At 36.7% G+C, this 26,962-nt stretch overlaps 1 protein-coding gene and 1 long non-coding RNA gene across 2 annotated transcripts; one reads left to right on the forward strand and one right to left on the reverse strand.

Annotated features, from left to right (window-relative positions):
• Positions 1-2,741: 2,741 nt before the first annotated feature.
• Positions 2,742-7,189, reverse strand: LOC105398359 (facilitated trehalose transporter Tret1). The gene is made up of 3 exons (XM_038111664.2): positions 7,041-7,189; positions 4,416-4,548; positions 2,742-4,078 (listed from the first exon to the last, which is right to left on the reverse strand). Exons 1-3 carry the CDS (start codon positions 7,062-7,064, stop codon positions 2,781-2,783), a joined length of 1,455 nt encoding a protein of 484 aa, XP_037967592.2. The 5' UTR covers positions 7,065-7,189; the 3' UTR covers positions 2,742-2,780.
• A 10,256-nt stretch (positions 7,190-17,445) lies between these two features.
• Positions 17,446-18,842, forward strand: LOC125490694. Its single transcript, XR_007267844.1, has 2 exons — positions 17,446-17,944; positions 18,581-18,842. It is a non-coding gene; the product is annotated as an uncharacterized LOC125490694 (long non-coding RNA).
• Positions 18,843-26,962: the final 8,120 nt, after the last annotated feature.

Below are 26,962 nucleotides of genomic sequence, written 5' to 3' on the forward strand. Positions count from 1 at the left end.
TTGAAATAAGAAAAAATTGAGGCTTCGGAAAATATGGCTCGTTAGACAGAATATAAATTGGAATAAGAAATATATTTCTGGAGTGCTCTGTCTATTATGCCAACGAATTGATAATCCTGTTTTTTCTCTTGAAATGAGAGGTGTTATGCTTATAATTGTTTTTATTATAATACAACAAGGTTGACGAATGTGTGCTTTGTGTGTGATATGTATTGCATATCCAATAATATTCTAGGTGATATGAATATAACTCAATGTCAAAGTATGAATATGATTATGATGTGAAACTCGCTTAAAAAGCTAGTTCATATATTATAATATAAAAAGATTAAAAAGTAAGCAGAAACGAGTGCCTTAGGGCGTTATTCTAATCTACTTTGGTTTTACGACAAATGAAAATTGGCGCCAAAAAACATTGCTTCTCCATTCAAACTTTGTTGGTCACGAGCGAGACATTTCTATGGGGGCTTGAATTTAAAATAATATTTAATTTCACGATTTCCCAATGCCCCTATTGCCTTACTGCTCCACTTTTACAACACCCTGTATATGTAGCTCGATACTAATAGAATCACTGAGAGAGACACTAGGATTTTATTGTATCATTTGCACGCACACCTGGCGCCAGAGACTTTCTGTTTATGGAAATGAGATCAAATTCAATCAGAGATTAGGGAATTTCTTTTTAGGGCCACTTGCACCAACATATTAAATCTAGATTTAGTGTTAAATCTCGATTAAGTGTCAAATTTTATATGGATTGACGTTTCTTAAATAGAGATTTGACACTAAAAATGTTTGTGCAAGTGGCCCTTAGTGCTATGCGTGTAAAATGCTATAGCGAAAGTGCGCGTTGCCGAGCGTTGCAGAGCGATGGTAGCTCAGTCGGGTAATCGCCCGCTTCTCACGCAAGAGATGTGGGTTCGAATCCCGGCGCTGACATGTACCAATGAGTTCTTTTAACTTAAATACAATGAATACCATCGCTCTTACGGTGAAGGAAAAAATGTGAGGAAACCTGAATATCTAGATTTAGCACATCTAGATATGTGAACCCATCAACCCGCAGTGGACCAGCGTGGTGGGAAATGGTCCAAGCTTAGGAAGGCAGTTTAGACCTTGGGGATATGCACAAAGGTTCCATTCGAGAGAGCCAGGTGCAGGTACTTACACCGCCACAGAGAATAGAATGGATAGAATAGTGCGCGTTGCCGTTGTGAAGAGAAAGCAAAGTGCACGTTGTAAAGAGAAGTTCAATAAAGAAATCCTACAATTTCTTCGTTTTTCAGAATTGATCAAACTGGTAATGAAATGAAACCTTTTATATTTGTTTCGATGTGATTAGATAGCTATAGATATAAGATAGGCTACACAAGCCACATGCGAGCACACGAGCGACGAGTCTGATCCTCGAAGCGGTCGCCGTGACCGAAATCGGTCGGACCGCATCATCATCATCAGTTGGTTGCGTTTAAATTGCATTACTCGACATCAAGTTGCGTTATGTTACTGTTTTAACAATTGTGTAAATGCAATTTATTAATGTCTCATTTTAATTATATTTTCTTTATTGATTTGTGTGTTTAGTTATATCGTCTTCGAATGCCTTTTTCTCAACACTTATACGTCACATGTTCGATTCCCAACTTGAGTTCTAATTATTAAAAATACCTACTTAATAATGGAAAGAATTCTAAAAACTAATATTTTAATTGCTATAATATAACTCTCCAAACACATTCAAGTTCCGAGAAGTAATTCGAAACTGATGCATTTTAAATATACTTCTTTCAATGAATTAAATTTTCTTTATTGAGATTTTAGTCTTAGGTAAGTACTATTTTTTACTTAATCTTATATTTATTTACTGTAATATTAGTAATTACATTTTGTACTAACTGAAAAGGTTATGATGCGACGCAGCCACTAAACCAAGCAAAAATATATTTTCTTTGCCATAAAAATATTTTCAGTTCAAGATTTAGTGATTTCTCGATTTCTGAGGAAAGAGAGAAGCAAAATGTATTTCTGCCTGACCCCAGCGCAATAACTTTTCGTATGAACCATTTTAACTGTCTGTGAAGCAATTTTATGATGGCAACTTGATGGCAACTGACTTTATTTTTTTCCTTCAAGGAATGCCGTATTAATATTGTAAGCAACATTACTGAGATTTTGAGATTTAATAATAATATAATAACAATTCATTTATTTCGAGTTACCGAGGACTCATAATATAAAACATCAAAATTACTTTTACTTACACATTAAAAATACAATAGAACATAATCAAAAACGCAGGAACAATTTAACGGAAAATTTTAAATCATTAATTAGGTACAATAATATTATGCAGTAAAATTTGAAATAAATATTAATTTGACATTATTTTTACAGGTCGGTACATAATTATACTCGTAGGTACATATTAACCCCTTATTTCCCCGTTTCTTTACCTTTTTTATGAATAAGGAGATTAGTTTTTTTTACTATTGAAATACGAGCCATAATTAAACAAAACCAAGCATGTGTATGTAAGTTAATAATAATACTTAGTTATAAAACCTTACCTGAACCAAGCATAGCTTGGTATTTATTTAAGACGGAATTATAAGATTTACCCACGTGGGGATACGATATATATACATTAGGTACGACATTCTAGTAGGAAAACTATGAATGCGAAACTGGTTTTACCTAAAATTAAAAATTCAAAAGTATTCTCATTTAAAATAACTAAATTTATGTATCACATAATTTTATTCCAGTCTAGTTTTTACTCACGATGAGCTCATAAGTTTCAATTCAACATCAGCTACTTTTTGATTTTTACTTCTATTCTTGAATTCGATTTCAATATCCAGCAAAGTTCTATCCTTTGTTTCAGGTAACAAAACATATATTATACTTAAACATGCAGACAAAACTGAGGCATATATGAGAAACGCTCCCTCAACTCCTAATGTTGAGAACATATACGGAGCTGATTTCAGTATTGCAAATGAACAGGGACCAAGGACACTCACAACAATAGCACTGCCGATTCCTCTGTAAGCCAAAGGTATGATTTCACCAAAAATAACAAAGTAAATAGGGCACAATCCCACATTAAATGCCACCGTATACAACGCCATCAAAGACATCATTAAAATATCGCACCACCAATTTTGATCAAACACTCCGGCCTCTCGAATAAATACGTATATCGACATTGATATAAACGACGCGAGGGTCAAACTACCAAAAGTGAATATCACGGTCCTTCGTTTGAATTTCTTCAGGACTATAATTGCTATCCCTGTGGATACAGGTCTCAACACATCCAGAGCATTCAGCTGCCAACTGACGTCTTTTACGTCACTTTTCTGTAGCAAGTACTGCAGTATGATATTCCCGTACGCCGGCATGTACTGAGCACCCCCAAATTGAAAGATGAGGCAAAAACATAGACTAATCACCACCGGTTGATGAAACTCCTTCAGAAAAGCTACATCTTTAAGCCTTTTAAGATTATCAATAAGCGATACTTTCTTGGCTGGCTCTTCTTTTGTTTTCCTCGATTTCTTGTGGTCCTCAATTAAATCATCAATTTCCTTTCGCTCAGCATCATCGTCACCCCTAAGCCATTTGAAAACCTTTCTCGCTTCTTTATACTTTCCTTTGTACACAAGAAAACTCGGGGTTTCTGGTGACAGCCACGTGACAACAGCTGTTAATAATGGCAATATAGAGCAGACAGCTGCTGTTGCCCGCCAAGTCAGCAACGTCGCAGAGAAATGGACAAACAGGATTCCAAGTCCCATGAAGACGATGGTGACTGCGGCAAAAGACGCTCGGTTCTTGGGATCCGTATACTCGGCTATAAGCATGCTGCTCATGGTGGCATCCACGCCGATGGCGAATCCTTGGAGCAGCCTGGCGGTCAGGAACACTGGCAAAGAGTCTCCGAAGGTGAACAGGTTCCAGTGAACGAAGGCAGGAAGGGTGGTGAGTAGGTGAGTCTTGCGTCGTCCAAGGAACGACATGAGAGCTGGACATGCCAGGGTCCCGAGGATTTTTGTCATGTTGAATGTTGACGCTGGAAAAGAGGAAAATGATTTTTTCATGAATACGCGTCTATGAGAACTAAAGTCACCTACATAGCTTACATAGTTAGCTTTAAGTATTAAGTGGCAGTGTCTTGGTCATATCTGTTAAAGAACCAATAACCGACGGGGCAAACGTGTTCTGGAGTGGAGAACGCGACTAGGCAAACGTAATGTAGGATGCTGGCTAGATGGGGTGATTTGCGACAAGTGGCTCGTAATGATTAGATTCAGAAAGCTATAGATCGCATCTAGTGGCGTGCTTTGGGAGAGGCCTACGTCTAGCAGTGGACTGCTATAGGCTGATGATGACGTGTCTATGCTGCTCACCAATCCAGGAAACGTCTCCGGTGCTCATCCGGTCTCCGTGTTGGTCTCGGTAGTGGGCGGTCAGGGACACCGTGTGGCCGTACGTGGCGCCGTGACACGACAGCGACAGCGCCATGCCCAGCACCACGAAGCACTGTGGAGGAAGACGAAAAGGACATACAATGGGTTGAAACTAGTCACCAGCACCATGGTTAACACTTAGTATGCATGCATACATAGGTACAGTCAGCTGCATAAGTAGCTATACACTTTTGTATCTTGTAAAAATATCTACTAATAGTCCAGTCAATAAATGACTCAAAATGAGGTGTAGACTGCGTGAGCAGGTAACTAAGCGATTCCTTCAGAAACTTGTTCAGGGGGCTTAGGTTGTTTACATACCAAAAGTCCTGACTCCTAGGTGATGAGCTGGAGGGAGGAGGGGGGGATAAAGGTACGAATTTTTGGTTTTTAGCTTATATCTCAAAAACGGTGAATCGGAGAGAAATGTTATAAACTAATGAAATGAAGATCTTAAAATTATCTAAAACTTTTATTTCATATGTTTTTTTCTAATTCCTAACCGTTTTCGAGCTATTACCCTCGGAAAAAGTTGAAATTTACAAGGAAAATGTATTCATGTCAAAACATTCATAAACATTGCAGCATATTGTCTTAACCTATTCATAAATGAAAAAAATTAATAGAATAGAAGTTGTAGATTTTTAAATTCCCTTTTAGAATACATATACATATGCTGGTTAATGTCCAACCCACCCAAAGTTACAGCTATTTTACTTACACTTAAGCTTACTAACTCGGTGAGCTATGTCAGTGACTTAAGCAAAATGCAAGTTAAAAATAGCTCTAACTTTAGGCGGTTTGGACATTGACCAGCATATGTATATATATTTTAAAAGAGAATAAAAAAATCTACAACTTCTTTCGTCTTCATTTTTTTCGTTTATGAATAGGTTAAGACAATATGATGCAATGTTTATGAATTTTTGACATGAATACATTTTTCTTGTAAATTTCAACTTTTTCCGAGGGTAATAGCTCGAAAACGGTTAGGAATTAGAAAAAAACATTTGATATAAAAGTTTAGATAATTTTAAGATCTTTATTTCATTAGTTCATAACATTTCTCTCCGATGCACCGTTTTTGAGATATAAGCTAAAAACCAAAAATTCGTACCTTTATCCCCCCCTCCTCCCTCCAGCTCATCACCTAGGAGTCAGGACTTTTGGTATGTTAACAACCTAAGCCCCCTGAACAAGTTTCTGAAGGAATCGCTTAGTTACCTGCTCACGCAATCTACACCTCATTCCTTGACTGGACTATAAACAAAACGTCAAAGTTTGAATGGATGAATCGGCAGTCAATGAGTTTGAGAAGGTTCAAAAGTGCAGCTGACTGTACATATGGTCACAAATGTAATGCCCGAAGGGGTAGTCAGAGTTGACTCTCAACTCTCAAGTCACCCGGTTTTCGCTGTACATTTGTACTCACGTGATAGGTCGCGAGCCGTATCGCCGTTTTTGAATGAGTACAATGCACTTATGATACACATCTAGAATCTAGATGTGCAGGTTTCTTCACGATGTTTTCCTTCACCGTAAAAGCGATGGTATTTAAATTCAAAGAACTCATTGGTACATGTCAGCGCCGGGATTCGAACCTGCATCTCTTGCGTGAGAAGCGGGTGCTTGCCCGACTGAGGTACCACCGCTCTTACGGACTGTTCACACTTAGTATGCAATAAATCACTTTTTAATCATTTCAAAAGCAAAGATCAGAACATTTTGCCTGAAGAAAATGAAAATCGCGCGCAGGCCCCAATTTGAAGAAATTATGAGAGATAGGTATATAAGATTTTAGGGCCAGCGCGAGTGTGCCAGTTTTTTGAGCGGTAGGGCCTATTCTTACGCTAGTTTGAAGTCAATTTGACATTAGTTTCAAAAAAAGTAAAAATGCACCGCAAGAAATAAAGACCTCGACGTGTGTTGACGACGTTTCGATGCCAAATTTTAAATCGGAGATTCAATGTCTATAGATGGGAAAACTTTTTCATTAGGCAATTGGTGCAGTTGTCACTTACCTAATAATAAATAATTGTTGTTGTTTTTCTTGTTTATTTTTTGTAACTATATAAGATTAGAATTAGATAATTGTTGTACTAATCCTTTTTTATCTTGGGTCCGTAATAAACGTTTTAATAATAACATGTAAAATATCGCGGCAAGCTGATTTTATAAAAATCTAATCCAGCTACCATACCACTATCGATTTGCAAATTAACAATCGAAGCAGCATTGCTTATCAAATCAAAACTGACATAATTATATGACATGACACCATTTATATGATGCTGCTTAAGTGCCAATTTCTCCATTCTCGGTTAGAGCATAACTAGGGAGTAGTGGTTAACTTTTGACACATCTGTCATGAATTTTATATGGATTATGGATATGACGTTTAATTTATAACTCAATCCCTGTCGGTTTGATAACCGAGAATGGAGAAATTGGCATTAAGCATTGTTGATTGCTAATTATCTCATGACATGCATCTGAACTCATAAGAAAGTAAATGTGTAAAAAAATCTTCTTATAACTTATAAATACTTAATTAAAATCAATTACCTGTTTTGCAAACGGGGAGACCATCACGCTTTTATTTATCAGTAGTTTAACTATATTTTTAATTTCATTTTGTGAAAAGAAACATAATGTATCTCTGATAATATTATACAACAGACTGATACGAGAATATGTGAAGAATGGTGTGTTACTTAATACCTATTTATTTACATATTCTCTTGTACATACAGGCCGTAAACAATATAGGTAGATCGGAAAAAAGGATTTTTTAATGTTTTAAAATTTGCATATCAGTAGGTAATATTGCCGGACATAAAGACTATTATTATTATATAATTAAATGTTATTTTAATTTTAATGTGATTTATATTAAGACCCTTATTGACCTTATACTTAGATATATGCAGGAGAAGCTTTGTCCAATTCACAATGCTCCAATTTGACACATTCACATAAAAAACAACATCGTAGAGTGTTTTTTAAATTTGTAAACTTGTATTGTATTGTACAGACAAAAAACTTTTCCTTCTAACAGAGCTGCTTTAAAAAGCGGCATCCTGTATACATCACAAAAACTAACCTGTTTGTGTAATAATATTCAACGTAACATAAATAGAGGTATAGGACACCATATTTTTTAAAGTAAAACAACTCTTACAGCGTTAGAATTAAGAATTACGTAAAAATATTTATTTGCCGGCTGATTCTTGACAATTAATAAAAGCATAATAAACACTAAATTCGATATTCAATCTTGACCTTCAGGCTTCATTGACATACAAGTATTGGAATATGGTTTAAAATTTAACAGAAGAAAGAAGAAAAACTATTTAAAAAATCAATGAAATTCTCCCTGATATTTGGGACACACTGTATGCATACAAACAAACAAATCCTCATAACATTATTGGTGTAGACAACTTCTGATTTGTCATTGTACGGTCAACCTTTCTAAACACCCATGAAAATCGGACAAAAGATAGTTTAAAGTGACATACGTAGATGTAAATTGTTTTTTTTTTTGTTTAGTGGTCCTTTCTTTGTTGTAGATAATAGATACTTGACACCTGGCAACATGTATACACAGGTGGGTCTCTTGAAGAAAAGTTTAGTCAACTTTGAAGCCACATCTCCTAGCCTGACAGACAAACGTTAAAATCATGATTTGCGTTTTTATCCGTTGAGTCAAAAACTACATTCGAAGCTATTAGCAAAATCACTAAAATCCCACTGATGATTTCGCCATGCTATTATTTCTGCCACTCAAAGTGATTATTCTGTATTACCTCTATTTCCACTTTATCACGTCCTGTACCTACTGTATTCCTGAATTCGCGAAAAAGGAAAATACAAAATAACAATGACACAGTCCGACATGATATTTACTAATTAGTAACGTTATCGCTATTACATAATCGTGTGTACATAATTAAATAACGTTATTTAATACATAATAAATACTTAGGTCTTTAGGTACGATGTTAAACGTGTTATATTAATTGTACTTAGATATTTTTAGTCGACTGTCGTCTGGTGTTTGTAAGTTTTATTCCTCACCAAGTTTTCCTTCACCATAAGAGCGATGGTAACGCCGGGATTCGAACCCGCATCTCTGGCATGAGAAGCGGGTGCTTACCCGACTGAGCTACCATCACTTTATTAATAACTAGCTGTTCCCGCGAGCTTCGCTTCGCCTTAAAAAGTTTTCTCGCGGGAATTCCGGTATAAAAAGTAGCCTATGTTCTTTCTCAGGGTCTAGACCATCTGTATACCATTACATTATAAATTTCATTCAAATCCGTTCAGTAGTTTTGGCGTGAAAGAGTAATAACAGACAGACAGACAGACACAGTTACTTTCGCATTTATAATATTAGTTAGGATTTTTGTTTAGTTTATCTTTAAAATAATAATTTACGTTTCCGAAAAAATACTTGTGCAGCAAGAAAGTGGTAGGTATAAGAAACTCCTTTTACCTTATTAGTCCGGCAACAGTGGACTGCGCGGGGAAATATAATGAAATAGTCCCCCTTAATCCCCAGTTGTGGGGGGATAACGATATAGAGGGTTCCCACTGTGAAACGTTCTCAGTAAGGAAACATTAGTCAACCGTGTTATATATATAGTTACAATCGCTACCGCTTACCCCATCACTACGTGCTCCACGTCTAGTAGACAAAGCGTCCACACGCACTGCGCGTGATCTGTCGTCATTCCACTATTCCTATTTTAACTGCCTACCTATGTTAGCTAGGTAGTTGCTTAATGTATATTGGATATAGCTTACGGTATAAGAATTAAGATCCTAACATTATTGTTCATACTAAAAGCAGGTGTAAAATATAATAAAATATGAAAGTTATTGTATAATATCCTGTAGGTAAAATTTTATATTGTATAAAACTATAATAATTACTTATATAAATAAATTAGCATTATAATATTGGTTCCGATTTCATTAAATGTATAACTTTATAATATCATATGTAACTAATATCTGCAATAGTTTTGTTTTGAAGTTAAGAACTTCACTCTCAATTCATTAATTAGTAGAATCGTGACATGACTACACCGTTACGATTCACGATCGCAGTTTGGTATTTTGTGCAAGTACCCTAAGTTACAATGTAACAAAACTTTAATAATATTTATTTATTCTCTTCTCTTTTCTTTTTAATGCCTTAACCCGCCAGTGGTGACGTATATGTCTGTGAGACCGGGTGGTTCGAAAAAGTCGAATAACTTTCTCACTAGCCATCGATTTTTGTTGTGATTTCGGGTAGCTGCCTCATTTCCCATCCCCCATCGTCAGTCCACCCCGCGACGGTGACTCGTGCGCAGGTTTCGGAGTTTTGGCGCCAACCCGGTGCGTGAGACCGGGGTCACCGACTATGTAAGTCAAATTTAAAGATGTTTTTTAAATTTTTCATACATTTTTTTTATTTTTCTTGACTGTATTTTTGTTTTGTGATTGTAAATTTCATGATTGAACTATTTTAAATAGATAGTTGTAGGTATTTATACAAATATAAGTACTTAATAGATTTCAATAAGTTTTTACAGTAATATCAGCTAGTTTCAGCATGTCCTTGAAAATGACGACAGAGATAGCTGGACCTTCAAAAAATTGTCAATGTTATGAATGTGGATAGCGAAAATAACAGAAAAAATTAATATATTTGTCACAAAATGTAAGAAATATATGTGATACGACCATGTAAGTGCCGTCTTGCAGAGACTGTTTGGCTGTGGAGAAACAATGACTTTTAGTGTATCATTATTATTATTTTTTTGGTAGAAGTATATAAATTTTTGTTTTTTCTTATGAAGTTCGTAGTGTTATAAAACTATAAAAGGTGGACTTAGTTATAAAAAATTACATCATGTTGTATTTTTTTAATTTTTAAGATGATAGGTGAAAAATTATGTAAATATTAAGTGTTCTAAGTACCATGGTAAAAGGACTAATAAACGAGCCGTGATTTATGATAATGCTTTGTTTTATTGTCTAACAAATACTTATCTTTAAAATTAAACTAATTTTAAGTAGCATGTGTAGTTAATTAAGTAAAAAAAATAAGTTTGAAAATCCCGGTGCGTGAGACCGGCGTCACCAACGATGTAAGTCAAATTCAGGTCACCACTGGCGGGTTAATGTAACTAAAAAACTAATAGTACATGTGTAATAAATATTAATAAACAGTGCAACCGCTTAGTAAGTTAAAACAGTTATTGTTATTTAAGTTGTTAGGTCATGTTCATGTTATAAGTTTTTTGTAGGTGCCTAGCCTGGTAAAAACAATCATTTTGAAGTTGTGTGTCGACTCACTTTGTATTTTTTTTGTGTGTCAACTGTATTTATATTTATTTAATAAAGAATTCCAAAAATCAATCAATCAATCAATCAAGTCAACCGTGTTACGAAATTATAACGGTTTTTGGATGTATTTGTAGGTAACATGGAAGTAAAAAAAAAGACGGAAGGAGCCTCGCTAACTAAAAAAATAGGGACAGCAATGTCGGCGACAAGAGCATTTTAGTTAGCGTATTTTTTTTCTACTTCCATGGTAGGTAAATAAAATTGTCACGAAAAACGGTTGTTAATTTATAACAATTTCATTTTATTACTATAGGTCTGACCGAATGGCGTAGTGGTTAGTGACCTGACTACTGAGCCGATGGTCCCGGGTTCGATTCCCGGCTGGGGCAGATATTTGTTTAAACACAGATATTTGTTCTCGGGTCTTGGATGTGCCCGTAAAATGGCAATAGGCCCGCCCCCTATTACATTGGGACTAACATAACACTCTGGCGAAAAGTGGGTGCAGCAATGCACCTCTGCCTACCCCGCAAGGGAGTACATTAGTACAAGGCGTGAGTGCGTGTGTGTACTATAGGTATACTTATAGTAGATTATTTAAATAAATCTTTAAATCTTTATTATAGCATATAATATAATATAAAGCACGGCTCAATTGACTATCGAGAAAATAAAATTCGGTAAAACGAACCATCGGTAAATGGTCGTCGAGTAACCATGCAATCAGTGAAACAAGTATTCGCTATATTAATCTATCGGTAAACCGTCATTTTGGAAATGACTTTCTAGAAATAGGGTTTCGAATTTGCGTATTAGGGAACTGATAATAATGTATGGTAAACGCTAAAGTAGGTTCCATTTGCTAGTACCAATTATAAACAAAAGTAATTTATCTGTCTTTACACACCCGGTACCTTCGGCATAGCAGTTTGGGTCACGATCCCCCAACGAGGCAGATATTTCTTTAAAGACAGGACAAATTATTTTAGTCTATAATGGGTGCCAGTAAATGGTACATTTAAAATGGTGCATATAAGTCTTATCGTTTAAATACAGAAATTTTTATTGTATAAATTTTTATTTTTATAATATAAATTTTTATGGACGACCGAATGGCGTAGTGGTTAGTGACCCTGACTACTGAGCCGATGGTCCCGGGTTCGATTCCCGGCTGGGGCAGATATTTGTTTAAACACAGATATTTGTTCTCGGGTCTTGGATGTGCCCGTAAAATGGCAATAGGCCCGCCCCCTATTACATTGGGACTAACATAACACTCTGGCGAAAAGTGGGTGCAGCAATGCACCTCTGCCTACCCCGCAAGGGAGTTCATTAGTACAAGGCGTGAGTGCGTGTCTTTTTTTTTTTTTAAACACCCGGTACCTTCGGCATAGCAGTTTGGGTCACGATCCCCAAACGAGGCAGATATTTCTTTAAAGACGGGAAAAATTACTTTTGTCTATAATGGGTGCTAGTAAATGGTAAATTTAAAATGGTGCATATAAGTCTTATCGTTTAAATACAGAAATTTTTATTCGTGTCTTGGCACTACTACATTAGTCAGTTGTCAAACTAAAGTTGATACGTCAATCGAGTAGGCTTCTTTCGGGCAACCCTAGAAATTCTTCAAAACAATTATATTAGTTTATACATTAGTTTGGAGATGGAACACTGTCAGTTGTTTATTCGGCACCCGTCTTCGTTCATGGTTATAGAGATAACCGTGATTACGGCCCTTGCTCCGCTGTGGCTGCCTTTTTTCTCACGCTATTAATGTCCACCCGCTTAGATTAACAATATAGGAAGTAGATGAAGTGACAAAAAGAAACATCTCGACAAATTGATAACACACCACTTCTACCAGTGAGCTCTTATTTTTAATTAGTTCGGTTAGAAGATTTGTGATCTTATTTATTATTACTATGTTTATTATTAGGTGGAACATCAGACGGTCGAATGGCGTAGTGGTTAGTGGCCCTGACTGCTATGCCGAAGGTCCCGGGTTCGATTCCCGGCTGGGGCAGATATTTGTTTAAAGACAGATATTTGTACTCGGCTCTTGGGTGTTGATATTTATATTTAGTATCTATCTATCTATGTATTTGTGTAGATATATCAGCTGTCCGACACCCATAACACAGGCTCTGCCTAGCTTGGGGTCGGGTGGCCGTGTGTGAGATGTCCCCACATATTATTATTACATAAAAAAGGTTGGACAGTAAAAGAAATGCGGACAGTTTTTTGCCTTGCACCATTTGTTCGTATATTGTTAATCTATGTCCAAACGCAATGTAACGAAAACGAGGCATACAGAGGGCTTAGTTTACGCTTTTCATAACCAATTGAGCACTGAAACGCAAAATAGTATGGCGCGGAGCTAGTGCAGCGCATATACCGCTAGGTGGCGACTCTCCCGAGCTATACATACAAAGATAGATACATAGATAGATATATAAATTAAACAGATATACGACAACCAGACACAAGCCAAACACAAATGCTCATCGCACATATATGTTTGCCCTGGGTGAGATTCGAACCCGTGGCCCCAAGCTTCGGAAGCAGCTTCACTACCGCCTTAGCTACGGTGCCGTCAAGTTTAGTTTATCACGGCATGCCACTCTAAATCAAGCCAATTAGGGCTTGCTCTTTTGAAGCAACATCAAATGGGTCCGCCATTCAATCGAGGCTTCTTTTGAACAACTTTTTTCCATTGAATTGCAAAGATTTTCCGAAGCTTGCGAGAGTGCATCGAAGCCTTTTCAGTTCGCTTGCAGTGGAATAGTATTTACACTAAAATTCGATATACCTAATTACTTACATAAAATGGTTTTAAAGTGTTTGGCATAAAAGTTAGAACGGGGAAAAGGGTCAGAAATAAATAAAATCCTAATCCCAACTTAATAGTATTAAAAATGCGAAAGTAACTGTGTCTGTCTGTTACTCTTTCACGCCAAAACTACTGAACGGATTTGAATTGAGAAAGAACATAGGCTATTTTTTATCCCGGACTTCCCACGGGAAAACTGTATATTTATTTATTATACCTATATATTTATATATACATATCTACTTGATAGTAAATTTTTACTTATCATAAGTACTTATGTATGTATGTATTCTCATTATTTATTTCATCATCATCATCATCAGGTCCTGGGATCCCTAATCAGGGACATAGGGCTCGAAGTGTAGATTTCCACTCTGACCGGTCCTGTGCCATGCCTTCGACTTCGTGCCAGCTCATGCCGATGGCGGCTGCCTCCTGCACGACAGTGCGACGCCACGTGGTTTTTGGCCGTCCCCTCTTTCGCTTGCCAGATGCAGCCCACTTTGTCAGGGCGATTTTGGGTGGATGGTCTTCGGATCTCCGCAGCGTATGGCCAATCCAGCTCCACTTCTTAAGCCGAATTTCCGAGTCAATTCTCCTCTGGTTGGTCAGTCTCCATAACTCCGTATTCGAGATGGTTCGTGGCCAGAATACCTTTAGTATCTGTCTAAGGCATTTGTTGACAAATACTTGTAGCCTTCTTGTTAGGTCATCTCTTACGAACCACGTTTCGCAACCATATAAGAGTACTGACTTGACGTTTGACTCGAAAATCCGAACTTTAGTGCGGCGAGCGATGACGGAGGAGTCCCAGACGGGCTTGAGTTGCGCAAAGGCTGACCGGGCCTTGTTGATGCGGGCGTCGATGTCGGCCTCGGTTCCGCCGTGTGGGTCCACGACGCTGCCGAGGTACGTGAATTTGTTCACTCTCTCCACGGCCTCCCCGTTTACATGCACGGCGCAATCATCCGACGTGTTGAGACGCATCTCTTTAGTTTTGGAACAGTTTATGCGTAGTCCATCCTTTTCTGCTTCTCTGGCGAGGTCGTCAATTTTGGACTGCAGGTGTTGGCGTTTAGTCGACAGCAGACAAAGATCGTCTGCAAAGTCGATGTCCTCTAATTGCTGTTCCTGTGTCCATGGCAGACCTCTCTGCGATTCGCATGTGGCTCTACGCATTACGTCGTCTAGAACCGTTATAAAGAGGAGGGGTGATAGTAAACAGCCTTGTTTGACGCCCGCGGTAACATGTATAGGTTCAGAGAGCTCGCCACAGTGCAGAACTCTGCATGAGGAACCTGTGTATAGGCATCGTATCATCGATATGATTTTCTCCGGGATACCTTTCTTCCTTAAGATTTTCCAGATGCTAGACCACTTCACTCTGTCGAACGCTTTTTCGAAGTCTACGAAGAGAGTAAACACTTCGCACTGCATTTCGCTGCACTGTTCCAGAACTGTGCGTAACAGGTTTATTTGGTCAGTACACGATCGACCTGCCCTGAAACCAGCTTGCTCCTTGCGCAGTCCTTCGTCAATAGGAGCCGCCATACGGTGCAATAGCACCTTGCACAGTATTTTTAAGCATGTCGGCAACAGGTTTATGCCTCTCCAGTTTCCACAGTTAGTCAGGTCACCTTTCTTGGGCAGTTTGATAATCAGGCCTTCTTTCCAACTTTCTGGCACCTCTTCTTTCTCCCAGATCTTTTGGAAGAGCGAAAACAGGACATCAGCAGACACATCAGCATTCGCTTTAAAAGCTTCTACTGGAATTCCGTCATTGCCTGGTGCTTTGCCATTCTTCAGTGATTGTATCGCTCTTGCTATTTCAATCTTCGTAGGTGGCCTTGTGTCAATGTTGAGTAGTGCCTGAGATTCCTCTGCCTCGCTTTCAACAGATGAGTCTGGAGCTTTGAAGACTTCGGAGAAGTGCTCGTACCATCTGGATAGCTGGTCCTTAACTGTGACTAGGAGATGTCCGTCTCTGCCTCTAATGGGTTTTGTGACTATAGGTCTACTGCATAACTGTTTCGCGGCTCTATACAGTTCTTTCATGTTCCCTGTTGACGCAGCGGCTTGTGCTCTTCGTGATATGCCATCGGCCCAGGAGCGCTTGTCTTTCTTCAGACTGCGTTTGATATCGCTTTCACACAGGAAATATTCGTATGCCAGGGACTCTTTCACATGATAGTCAGTTTCGGCATTTAGACTAGCCTTGATGGACTTTCTTACAGCTATCTTGTTCCAAGTCTCCCTTGACATCCACTCTTTTTTGGACTGTTCCCTGTGGCCCATCAATTCCTGGCAGCAATTCTGAAGTGTGTCCTTGACGTGTTCCCAGTGAGTTTCTAGCGTGGAGTCCTCCACATTGAGCTGATGGTACCTGTTGTGTAATTCGACACTGAATGATCTCCTGTTATCGGCATCCTGTAGCTTTGTGATGTCATAGCGTTTCGAGGGGGCTTTTGCTCTTGTTTGGACCCTTGCTATTTTGAGGTGGATTTTCGCGACTACTAGGTGATGATCACTGTTGACATCTGCTCCTCTTTTGTTCCTTACGTCTTGTAGTGAGTGCCTCCACTTTCGACTGATCATGACATGGTCAATTTGGTTCTCTGTTTTGCGGTCCGGAGAGACCCAGGTGACCTTGTGGCAGTTTTTATGTGGGAATATAGACCCACCAATGACGAAGTCGTTTTGACAGCAGAAGTCAATCAGCATGTTTCCATTTTCAGTTCTTTGACCAATGGCATGTTTGCCTAGCCAAGATTCTATACCTTGGTTATCGCTCCCGAGTTGCGCGTTGTAGTCACCAATACATATCACTATGTCTTGTTTCTTGACAGAACGTAATGTTGCTGTAAGCTGGTTGTAGAATGCTTCCTTCTTCTCCAAGTCCGCCTGATTAGTTGGTGCATAGCACTGGATCACGCTGATTTTCCTTATTCTTGAGTCGAACCTTGCAGTTATGATGCGATCGGATACAGGTTTCCAATCCAGGAGGCTTTGTTTGGCTCTTTTGCTCAGTAGGAAGGCTACTCCTGCTTCGTGCTTGTGGTCATTCCCGGAGTACAGCAGTGTCAGATCTCCCACTCGGTCCTCCCCAAACTCCTTTTTTCTCGCTTCCGATATACCCAATATGTCTAGCCCATATTCGTCCATGTATTGTGCAACTTGGTTAACTCGGCTGTCTTCACGCATGGTTCGCACGTTCCAACAGCCTATCAATGTCCGTGTTTTCGCGCCAAAGGTCGTTTTTCTTTGATCGGTCCGTTTTGCTATACTTCGAGTTTCTGTAATAGTTTTGTTTCAGGCATACAGGTTATTAGCCCATAGTACCCTAGTCTGATGGTAGGGCTGCTACCAAAACGTTCAGACACGCCGGTTTAGTCTCAGAGTACCTTCTCCTATCAATCCTTTCTAGGGATATTTAGTCCCTAAGGCTGTTGAGAGCCTCTTCTAGCCGAAGCTAGGTGTATGGTTATCCCGCCATCGCTCGGGCGCCAGAGCCTCGTCAGTTGTCTAGCAGGGAGCACCACGGCTGTGCAGCGTGAGCTACAGAGCCGCCGCCGGCTATTCGTACGAACCACCGGCGCGTGCAGGTGAGGGTGACTGTAGGGTCGGCTAGATGTTGTTACCGTTCTCCCCTTACTCCCCAATATTTATTTAATATTTTTAAAACAGTAATTTATATATACTTATATATATTAGTATAATTAGTCTTAATTCCTAGTGGTTACTCTATCCTTCTTCCCCAAACACTACTCTGAGAAGCAAATCAATTTTACTTGATTAATGATAGCCCAAGTAGCAAAAATATGTGCAATAAAGGTAACGGCCACGTTCCTGTTTTGCTAATATGTGCTGTAAAAGTCCCGTAATTAGTCGAATAATGGTCACGGCAGCGCTGTCTCGACGCGAAAAGGGCACAAATTATACAGCAATTCAGTGCTATGAAAGTCGAGTGATTGTAACCAAGAAGCTTATATAGTAGGTTAAAAGTCGAGTAAAAGTAAACTGTACCCAATTTAGGGTTGTCATAGCAATTTTGTTGCAGCTTCTACACTAAGGGTGCAGTAACAGCGATGTGGTGCTCATTAATCGACTAATAAGTAGAATAATAGCTGTCGAGTTGCTAAAACTCTTCATTTTTGTGGGATAAATGCAACAAAATTACTTTTTCCCCACTATTTAGCTGAATTTTAGTCACACTGTTGCAGAAAAATATATGGAAGAAAATCTGTGGATTATTGTGACTGATCTATCGTACCTAATGACTGATTACAAAAGCATAAAGGTAAGTAAGTCTCCATTAATAACTAAATGAGTTATTACTAGTGCAATTTCTATTGTTGCATTTTACACATTCGTATACGAAAAATCTTAGGCGCATTTAACTTTATCGATAAAGTAATAGGAATTCTTTAACATATGTTTAAGGGCTACGTTAAATCTTTCTTAAAAATAGTAAATATGGTCAAAATTAATTAAATAAATTATAAAAATAAAATAATAGCCATGTTTGTTCGTATATCGCTATTACAGCACTATTAATCGATTTTTGATGCAATAATAGTTACAATGTTGCACTAATAGCAAAACAAGCAGCCATCATTAAATAAATTTAGGGTTCCTCAATGCAAAATCCTTAGCTTGACTAACCCGAGTTGGGGTGAATGTCATTTGATGTATTTTATTAAATGTAATTAATTAACGATTGGTTCATATTTGCTTCATTTCATACTTAATGATAAATTAGCAACTATATAATTATAAAAAAAAAACTTCATTTTCTTCACACGATGAATAATTTATTACATTGATTTTCAGAATAGAATATAGCAAACATTTAAAAGTGATTGATTGATTGCAAAGCAAGCAAGTATACAACTTGAATAAAGCAGAAAAGATACTAATCACGCTTTTTTTCCAGAATGGTTTTCAAGATTGTGCAGACAATTGAGAAGGGAGGATATGTTTTATGGACCGAGACACCAGGCCCACGATTTCTTCAGTTGTTTTCTGTGGAACAACGGAACCACTTGACGTTTCGGCCATCGCACTTGACGAATTTTGAGACAAATACTTTGTTTGAACCTTAGTTTGAATTTTTCCGTATCTTTGTTTTAATTTTCTTTTTTAATTTCCATGACTTGTAATCCATTTTATCACGTAATAAAAAAATGAATGTGCAATGGAATTATTTATTTGCTTGTCACATTAAAATACTATAAACTGTATAAACGTAACCAAAATGCTGTTACTGAATTATTTATCGAATTAATGTGCCATAAGAGCATATCAAATAGTATGTGAGCTATTACAGTTATTTGAAAGCTTTTATTCGAAATGTCGATTAATGAAGCTATAAGAGTTACAATGATGCAGTATAGTAAAATAAAATCTTTTATTCAGCAAATTAGATCCAAATAATACAATGATGAGTAATAGTTCTATAATAGCAACCTGAACAATCAATAAGCGAATTAATAACTCTTAAAGCTCTCTTTCAGCACTAATGTGTGCGTTAAATAAAATAAAGCAGCTTTTATAGAAATGTCGAATAAACGGGCTATATAGGTCGAATATAGGTCGAGTAGATGTGTATTCGACATTGTTACAGCGCAAATTAGATAAAAATGCTTATTAATAGCTGTACCACTTTTATGGCACAATCTAGTAAAATTTCAGCCATTAATCAATACTTATTCGATTTTAAGTGCTATAAATGGGCCCTTATTCGACCATTTTGCTTGTTGGGAGTTTTATTGCCTTGCAAACAAGATTTTGATTTTAATTTTAACTTTAATTACGTAAGTACTATACTCACATCATTATGCGGTTAGTTGGACCTATTTAGTTACATTATACATTTAAGTTATCTAATTGATAAGATTATAGTTATCTTACTTATATACCTAAGTTTTTTAAGCCTTTTTTGTGATCTGTCCCGATCTCGATATAGAATTTACTTTAGTAATCTTACAGTGAATCCTGTTATTAGCCTTTCTGTTTTTGTTTGTACTTAGCATTAATTTATATATTGTAACGCTGTTGGATTTTCAATAAAAACTAAAATAAAAAAAAATAAAAAAAAACTTTTTAAGGCGAAGCGAAGCTCGCGGGAACACCTAGTAAATAACATAAGGGGTCATCTCACGAGTTGTACCTATTCATTCAGTTTGTTAATTTGACAAAAGTGTACACTAGCTAACGAACCTGACCGTACAGAAAACCCCAAAGCTCGCAAAGTAATACCTGTACAAAGTACTTAAACATTTCCATGACAAATATTTCAGCCCGACACTGTGAACTAATTAACCCTCCAACAGATCTAAAACAAAGGAACAACGAGTCCATATTATATTCCAACTAAAACTAGCCCCGAAACTACGAACATGTACAGACTGCAAAATAACCTAACCAACGATTAAAACCCCCGAGATTTAAGACTAAAAGTAGCATAACTTTTAAACGGATAAGCCGATTTTGATAAAATATGGCTAAGTAGATACTCAGGTTAGCATTAGCTAACCTGAGTTAGCAGGTTAGCATATATAGAAAATAAATCGAAAATTGGTTAAGCTGTGGTAGCAACCACAGAGAGAAACATACACACAGTTACACAGGCACACAGATAAATAGACAAGTTAAACATATGGTACCCCTCTTTTCTGTCGGGGAAGTTAGATCATGACAAAAAACATGGCTACTATGGCACTTATAACTTGGGGGGGATGTGATATGTATAACTACAATACCTAACTACTTAAGCAATTAACAGACTCTTCTACCAATATCTATTGAGACATTAGATTTATTTATTTATTTTATTTTAACATTTTCATGGAGAACCAACAGCATTTACTAAAAACAATACAACACAACTTAATAATTACATGATGCCATTAATAGGTCCCCGCATATAATAAAAAAAAAAGATATAGATTATTTAATTATCTATGTAACTTTAGTAACTACTGAGCTTTTGTTGACGCTACCGAACGAGCAACAAACATCGAAACGGAACACACACATAAATCTAGACCTAAATTAGGGTCTCTAACTAAGCTGACTGGGCACAACAACAAGCATGAGCCCTAGACAATTGGCAGCCCAAATTGGGAGCTAACCTAACCGGTTTTAGCCGGTTCAAATCTGCTTATAACTCCGTTTTACCAGTTTGGATTACGATTACTTACTTACATAAGTGGTTGGTCACTGAGTTCATTATTATTATTGTGCCAAATTTTCTTTTTAAGTCCTGACGGAAAGAGAGGTTATCTTGTCTGTGTATCGTCTGTGGTAGCATAGCTCTCAAAGGGCTGAACCTATTTTCTATTTTTGATTCGTAGATAATGTTGTCCCAAATGTTCTTAGCCATATGTTATCAAAATCGGCTTAGCAGTTCAAAAGTTATGCGACTTTTAGTGTTGAATTTTGGGGTTTTTAAAGTTGGTTAGGTTAGGTTTAACTGCAAAAATGGCATAGTCAGCCAAAATAGATGAGTCTGCTCTTCTATAAGATTTGAAAATTCGTGATTTTTTATATACTTAAAAGAAGTAAAAAATGTGAACCATTTTTTTACCATGGGAGTAAGCTTTATTTTTGGAATATGCTGAGTCACACTCGATCGGCTTTGCAACTTTGCAACACCCTGATGAAGCCCAAAGTAACAATTTATTATAACTTCAATATTATACGGCCTCAATAAGGAAATTCCTCTGGGAATAAAACCTTTTAACCGTTTCCCCTTTGTCTCATAATTCCCCGAAAACTGAACTGTTTGTTTGAAAAAACGCTTTAAGAAGCTATATTTTGGCTTTTCATAATTTAGTATAAAAAAAAACAGAATGACAAATATTTATTTGATAACGGATTTCTGGTGCCACTCTTGAAAGGCAATGTATTGCGTCTGTCTTGCGTTCTCAACATTAAAAAAATCATAACTTCTCTTCAAAATCGATTTTACAAAAAGTTAAAATACATGCTTTTCAAGAGTAGGGGGGCAGGATAAATATAAAATAAATAAAAATTAAGTTAATGTATACACAGTGGCATCATCTATTGTTAAATCTTTTTTTTGTATAATTATAACCTACCGACTAACCCGGGTTTTCCCCGTATATATTTATATGTAAGTAAAAAAATAAATAGTATATAAAATATACCTTGCTAATCGAAAATCTAAAACAAAACTTCTAGAAATTACAATAATTACCTAGTCAGTCTACACACGAATATACTTACTACTGTTTTTTTTATACCAAATAATGTATGTATACCTTACTTTTTGAACAATTGTTAAAAGGAAATTTTATTTAACTTAAGTATGTTTTGAGCCCAATGCGCCCGACGCCCATAAATGTTAAACTCAGTTAACTACTGATCTCAGTTTAATTGCCCGTTAATCCCAAATGTGAAGGAACAAGTACTTAAGTGTTCTTGCACTTGACTCCACTATAAACCAACTTCTCCCGTCAAATTGTCATTTTATACAGGCTGTTGCAAGGAAGCTCATCTATAATTATGGGCCTAACACAGAAATAAAACAAAACACAGCTGTTTTATTTAAAATTTGTTGTCAAGTAAAATATATGGGGAAGCAGTTTTTTGTGATTGTATTTTCGATTCTTAAATCGTTTTCTCTTCAATCATCAATTAATTCATAAACATACAATTGCAGACTTTATAAATAAAATTATCTTGATAAGTTTAGTTAAAGTATTTTTTTGTTTACTTGCTAACTATCGTGTAATAAGATTACAGATTTTTATTAAAAATCTGTTATTGTTTAAGAACTGCCCTTGTTTAAGAACATATCTATCTATCTATTCAAGACTATATTTTGTAAAACGCTGATGGTCTTGCTAAAACAATAAATTTATAAAAGTTAAATTTAAGTTGCAATGGTGAAAGTGGCCCTGGTGCAAGATGGCGGCTTAAAACGGTCTAACAGCACCTGTGACCGCATGCAAATTGCAAATACAGCGATGAAACTACACCACTATACCGAAATAGTACTGAATACTCAACTACTATGAGCTAGGAAGAGAGTTCAAATATTTTTACTTTTTAAAACCGTGGATAATAATTATTACCACCTTCTCACCTACTTTCAGCTTGGTATACCACTTTTGAAACACCAGTATAACTGTATAATAATAATATAATAATAATAATAATTTATTTATTTCACTAAAATCTTATTACATCAAATTCTTATAGGTAGTTTACAATCAGCAGTTATAAATTAATAAAAGAAATTCGTTTGATACCTAAACTAGGCAAAGCCTGTAATATAGGCATCAACGCCACCAGACAAACTTGTACAAATTGTTATCTCGAGTCGTGTTTCTGTACCTTTTGCATAATTATGAAAATACAGTATATTCAAATTAATTAATTAAAATAGTTAAAATCTAAAATATAAAAATGAATTTATACAGATTAAAATTTAAAGTAATAGTTAAAAAAATTATTATATATTCATGCAATAACTAACACATGTATATCATAAAATTAATTATTCCAAATTGATCAGTTGTGTAAGAATTGTGAAGTGTACCTAAAGTGTGAAGTGTAATTGTTGAGTATAGTGAGTGTGTGTGTGTGTGAGTGTAGTGAATGTGTAGTGTGAGCTGAATATAATTTTAGTTTACTTGACTGTTAAGAGTAATTCCTCAGTCTTATTATAATTCAACGTTTGGAGCCATCTTGTTAATTTGATCCTGCATTCTTGTAGACATAATGGGTAAATTTCAATGAATTTGCTAATTCTATTGTACAATACGCTATCAAGGTAGAAAGGGAATCTACAGGCAAACTCGGTATTACAAGAGATGGTAGGGAAAATTTTATCTTTACGGCGTTGACTTAAATAAGATTCCCCATCGAACGTTGATGTTTTGTGTTTATTCATAATTATTTGTTTAATGAATAATTGTCGAACAGTGAGCACCTGACAGTTTTTAAAGAGCTCTTCGGTAGGGTACCGGAACGGTCGACCAGTAGCAGTTTTAAGAACCGCGCGTTGTGCTCGCTCCAGTACTAACATGGTAGTTTTGGCTGCGCCCCCCCAAGAACCAATACAATACTGCAGCAGAGATTGACACAAAGCGAAATAAATAGTTTTTAATAGTTTTCCTTCAGCCACGTATCTGAGGTTTTTGAATATGTAATGTATAAGGTGTGTGTCAGTTTGAATCTGTTTTCGTTTACAAAGCACATTCAGTTCCAACTATATTATATTAGATACTAGCTGTTCCCGCGAGCTTCGCTTCGCCTTAAAAAGTTTTCCCGTGGGAATTCCGTGATAAAAAGTATAGATAGATGTTCTTTTCCAGAGTCTAGAACATCTGTATATCAAATTTCTAATCCGTTCAGTAGTTTTGGCGTGAAAGCGTAACAGACAGACAGACACAGTTCCTTTCGCATTTATAATATCAATTAGGAATTTAGGATAGTTCAGATTTGTGATATGAAAATCTTTCTTCGTTCAGAATAGCGTCAGTCGCTGACTGACTGGGTGCGCTGGACGTCTCATGAGCCAATGCTTCTTTCATACATACATACATATACATATGCACTCACGACTAGTGTTGCCCAAATGCAAGAACAAGACGAGACTTAGCCAGTCTTGGTCTTGGTCTTGCGCCAATACACCTGGTCTTGGTCTTGGTCTTGGTCTTGCGCCAATACACCTGGTCTTGGTCTTGGTCTTGGTCTTGCGCTCCCAGTCTTGGTCTTGGTCTTGGTCTTGCAGCAAGAGTCTTGCAAGTCTTGCAATTACCTATTAGTCTATTACTATTTATTAAAGTTTACTTTTTGATTTTAATAGATATTTTTTTATTCGCTATGTTTATGGTATTAGTCGTAATGCGCATAGGTCCAGTTTTTCATTTTCTTTGATACAGTTTTTTGCATCTCATAGAATTCCTAAGCGTACTTACCTATACACCGAACTGTTACACCTAACTACTCAGTGAAATAGCGCTAAGTCCTAGCTGCAAGACGCAAGAGTCTTGCAGGCTATGTCTTGTTCTTGCTCAAGTCTTGCACGGTCAGTCTTGGTCTTGGTCTTGCTAAAAATACGCGGTCTTGTTCTTGGTCTTGGTCTTGCAAAAACGCAAGAACAAGACCAAGACTGCAAGACCAAGACTGAATTTGGGCAACACTACTCACGACTGTAATCCCCGAAGGGGTAGGTAGTCAGAAGTGGCTCACAAGCGAGCCACCCACTTTTCGCAGCACATTTGTACTCACGTGATAGGTTGCGAACCATATCGCCGTTTTGGAATAAGTACAATGCACTTAGGATACACATCTAGAATCTAGATGTGCAGGTTTCCTCACGATGTTTATCTATAGCCGTAAGAGCACGTGGTATTATTGTACTTAGGTGCACCCCAATCGGCTAATAACAATAATGAAACTACTAACATCCACCGCTACAAACCTGAACATAGCTCCGGGGCGAACTGTTGTCACGTACGCTGAATTTATAGTAGACATTTTCGGAAGTCCGTACCTAACTTCAGCCCCGTCGTAACTTAGACTTAGGAAGCGATAAAGTCCCCACATAAATTTAGCTGCAACTACTCCACTTGATAGCGACTAGATAAGTTTTTTGTGAGTGATTCGCCTTAAGTTGGTTTCGGGGTGCAGTTGTTTAGTCGGATTTGCGAGGGAATTTCAGGTATACAGGGTGATGTTACAGTGGTTTAGTAAACTGAAAGGGGGTGTTTGAGGGAGGGTACCCGAGTCCGCGTTGTTCTATGGTCTGAAGGGATACAATACAATACAATACAATACAATACAATACAATACAATACAATACAATACAATACAATACAATACAATACAATACAATACAATACAATACAATACAATACAATACAATACAATACAATACAATACAATACAATACAATACAATACAATACAATACAATACAATACAATACAATACAATACAATACAATACAATACAATACAATACAATACAATACAATACAATACAATACAATACAATACAATACAATACAATACAATACAATACAATACAATACAATACAATACAATACAATACAATACAATACAATACAATACAATACAATACAATACAATACAATACAATACAATACAATACAATACAATACAATACAATACAATACAATACAATACAATACAATACAATACAATACAATACAATACAATACAATACAATACAATACAATACAATACAATACAATACAATACAATACAATACAATACAATACAATACAATACAATACAATACAATACAATACAATACAATACAATACAATACAATACAATACAATACAATACAATACAATACAATACAATACAATACAATACAATACAATACAATACAATACAATACAATACAATCCTCTTTATTTGCACCAAAAAACAGAAACAATACAAAATAAAACTAAAAAATTACAACAGTACAAAAAGGCGGCCTTATTGCTTATAGCAATCTCTACCAGACAACCTGATATAAACCTGGGATAATTCTGTACAACTTTTATTCTGAGGCTTTTGATAATACCTGTAAAAATAATTTAACTTAAAAATAGTTTCTATGGAGAAGCATTTTTTTTTCGGGATTTTTTTAAGAAGGACATTTAATAAGGTTGTACAGAATGATTCCCTAATTCATTCCGACTATATTTCCGTATTACCCTTTTGCAACATCCTGTATTTGTGGCAGTAGCTAAGTTACTCTGACAAGTTTAGTAGTTGGGATTAGTGGACTGCACTTGTGTAGGTGGTTTCCTGAAGAAATTCCGAAGCATGGTCTCTTTGATGGAGTTCCATAATATGGCTGATGTCCTCATCCAGCCATCTGTAGAATCCTAACTAATATTATAAATGCGTAAGTAACTGTGTCTGTCTGTCTGTCTGTCTGTTACTCTTTCATGCCAAAACTACTGAACGGATTTGAATGAAATTTGGTATATATGTTACTGTAAAAGCCCGAACAACGGTAAATCCTAAGATTTACGCGTAAAACCTAAGATTTACCAACTCTTAATGGTAAAAGCCCGAAAGATTTTGCGATTCGCACTTTTACCACTATTCACTTGGTAAATCTTAGGATTTACATTAAGGCACGGTAAATGTTGAAAAGGCCAGGTTATAACTTATAACCTCCGTAGTCGAACAAAGCGTCCGTAGTCGAGCGGTCGTCAGTGATCGTTACTGATCACTGAGGTTTAGCAACAACCAGCATGGTCAGCCATTGGATGGGTGACCGATTTCAAGTGGTTCTTTTCTGGATGCTTTCGT

Source organism: Plutella xylostella, chromosome 26, assembly GCF_932276165.1.
Source record: "Plutella xylostella chromosome 26, ilPluXylo3.1, whole genome shotgun sequence".
NCBI classification, from domain to species: Eukaryota; Metazoa; Arthropoda; class Insecta; order Lepidoptera; family Plutellidae; genus Plutella; species Plutella xylostella.

What these genes read in the sequence shown, in the direction of transcription:
- LOC105398359 (XM_038111664.2), bottom strand. Translation starts at nt 7,064, where the DNA reads ATGGTCTCCCCGTTTGCAAAACAG. An exon ending in TCTCCCCGTTTGCAAAACAG is followed by an intron (nt 4,549 to 7,040) that starts GTAATTGATTTT and finishes CTTCCTCCACAG; the next exon opens with TGCTTCGTGGTGCTGGGCAT. An exon ending in CGGAGACGTTTCCTGGATTG is followed by an intron (nt 4,079 to 4,415) that starts GTGAGCAGCATA and finishes CCTCTTTTCCAG; the next exon opens with CGTCAACATTCAACATGACA.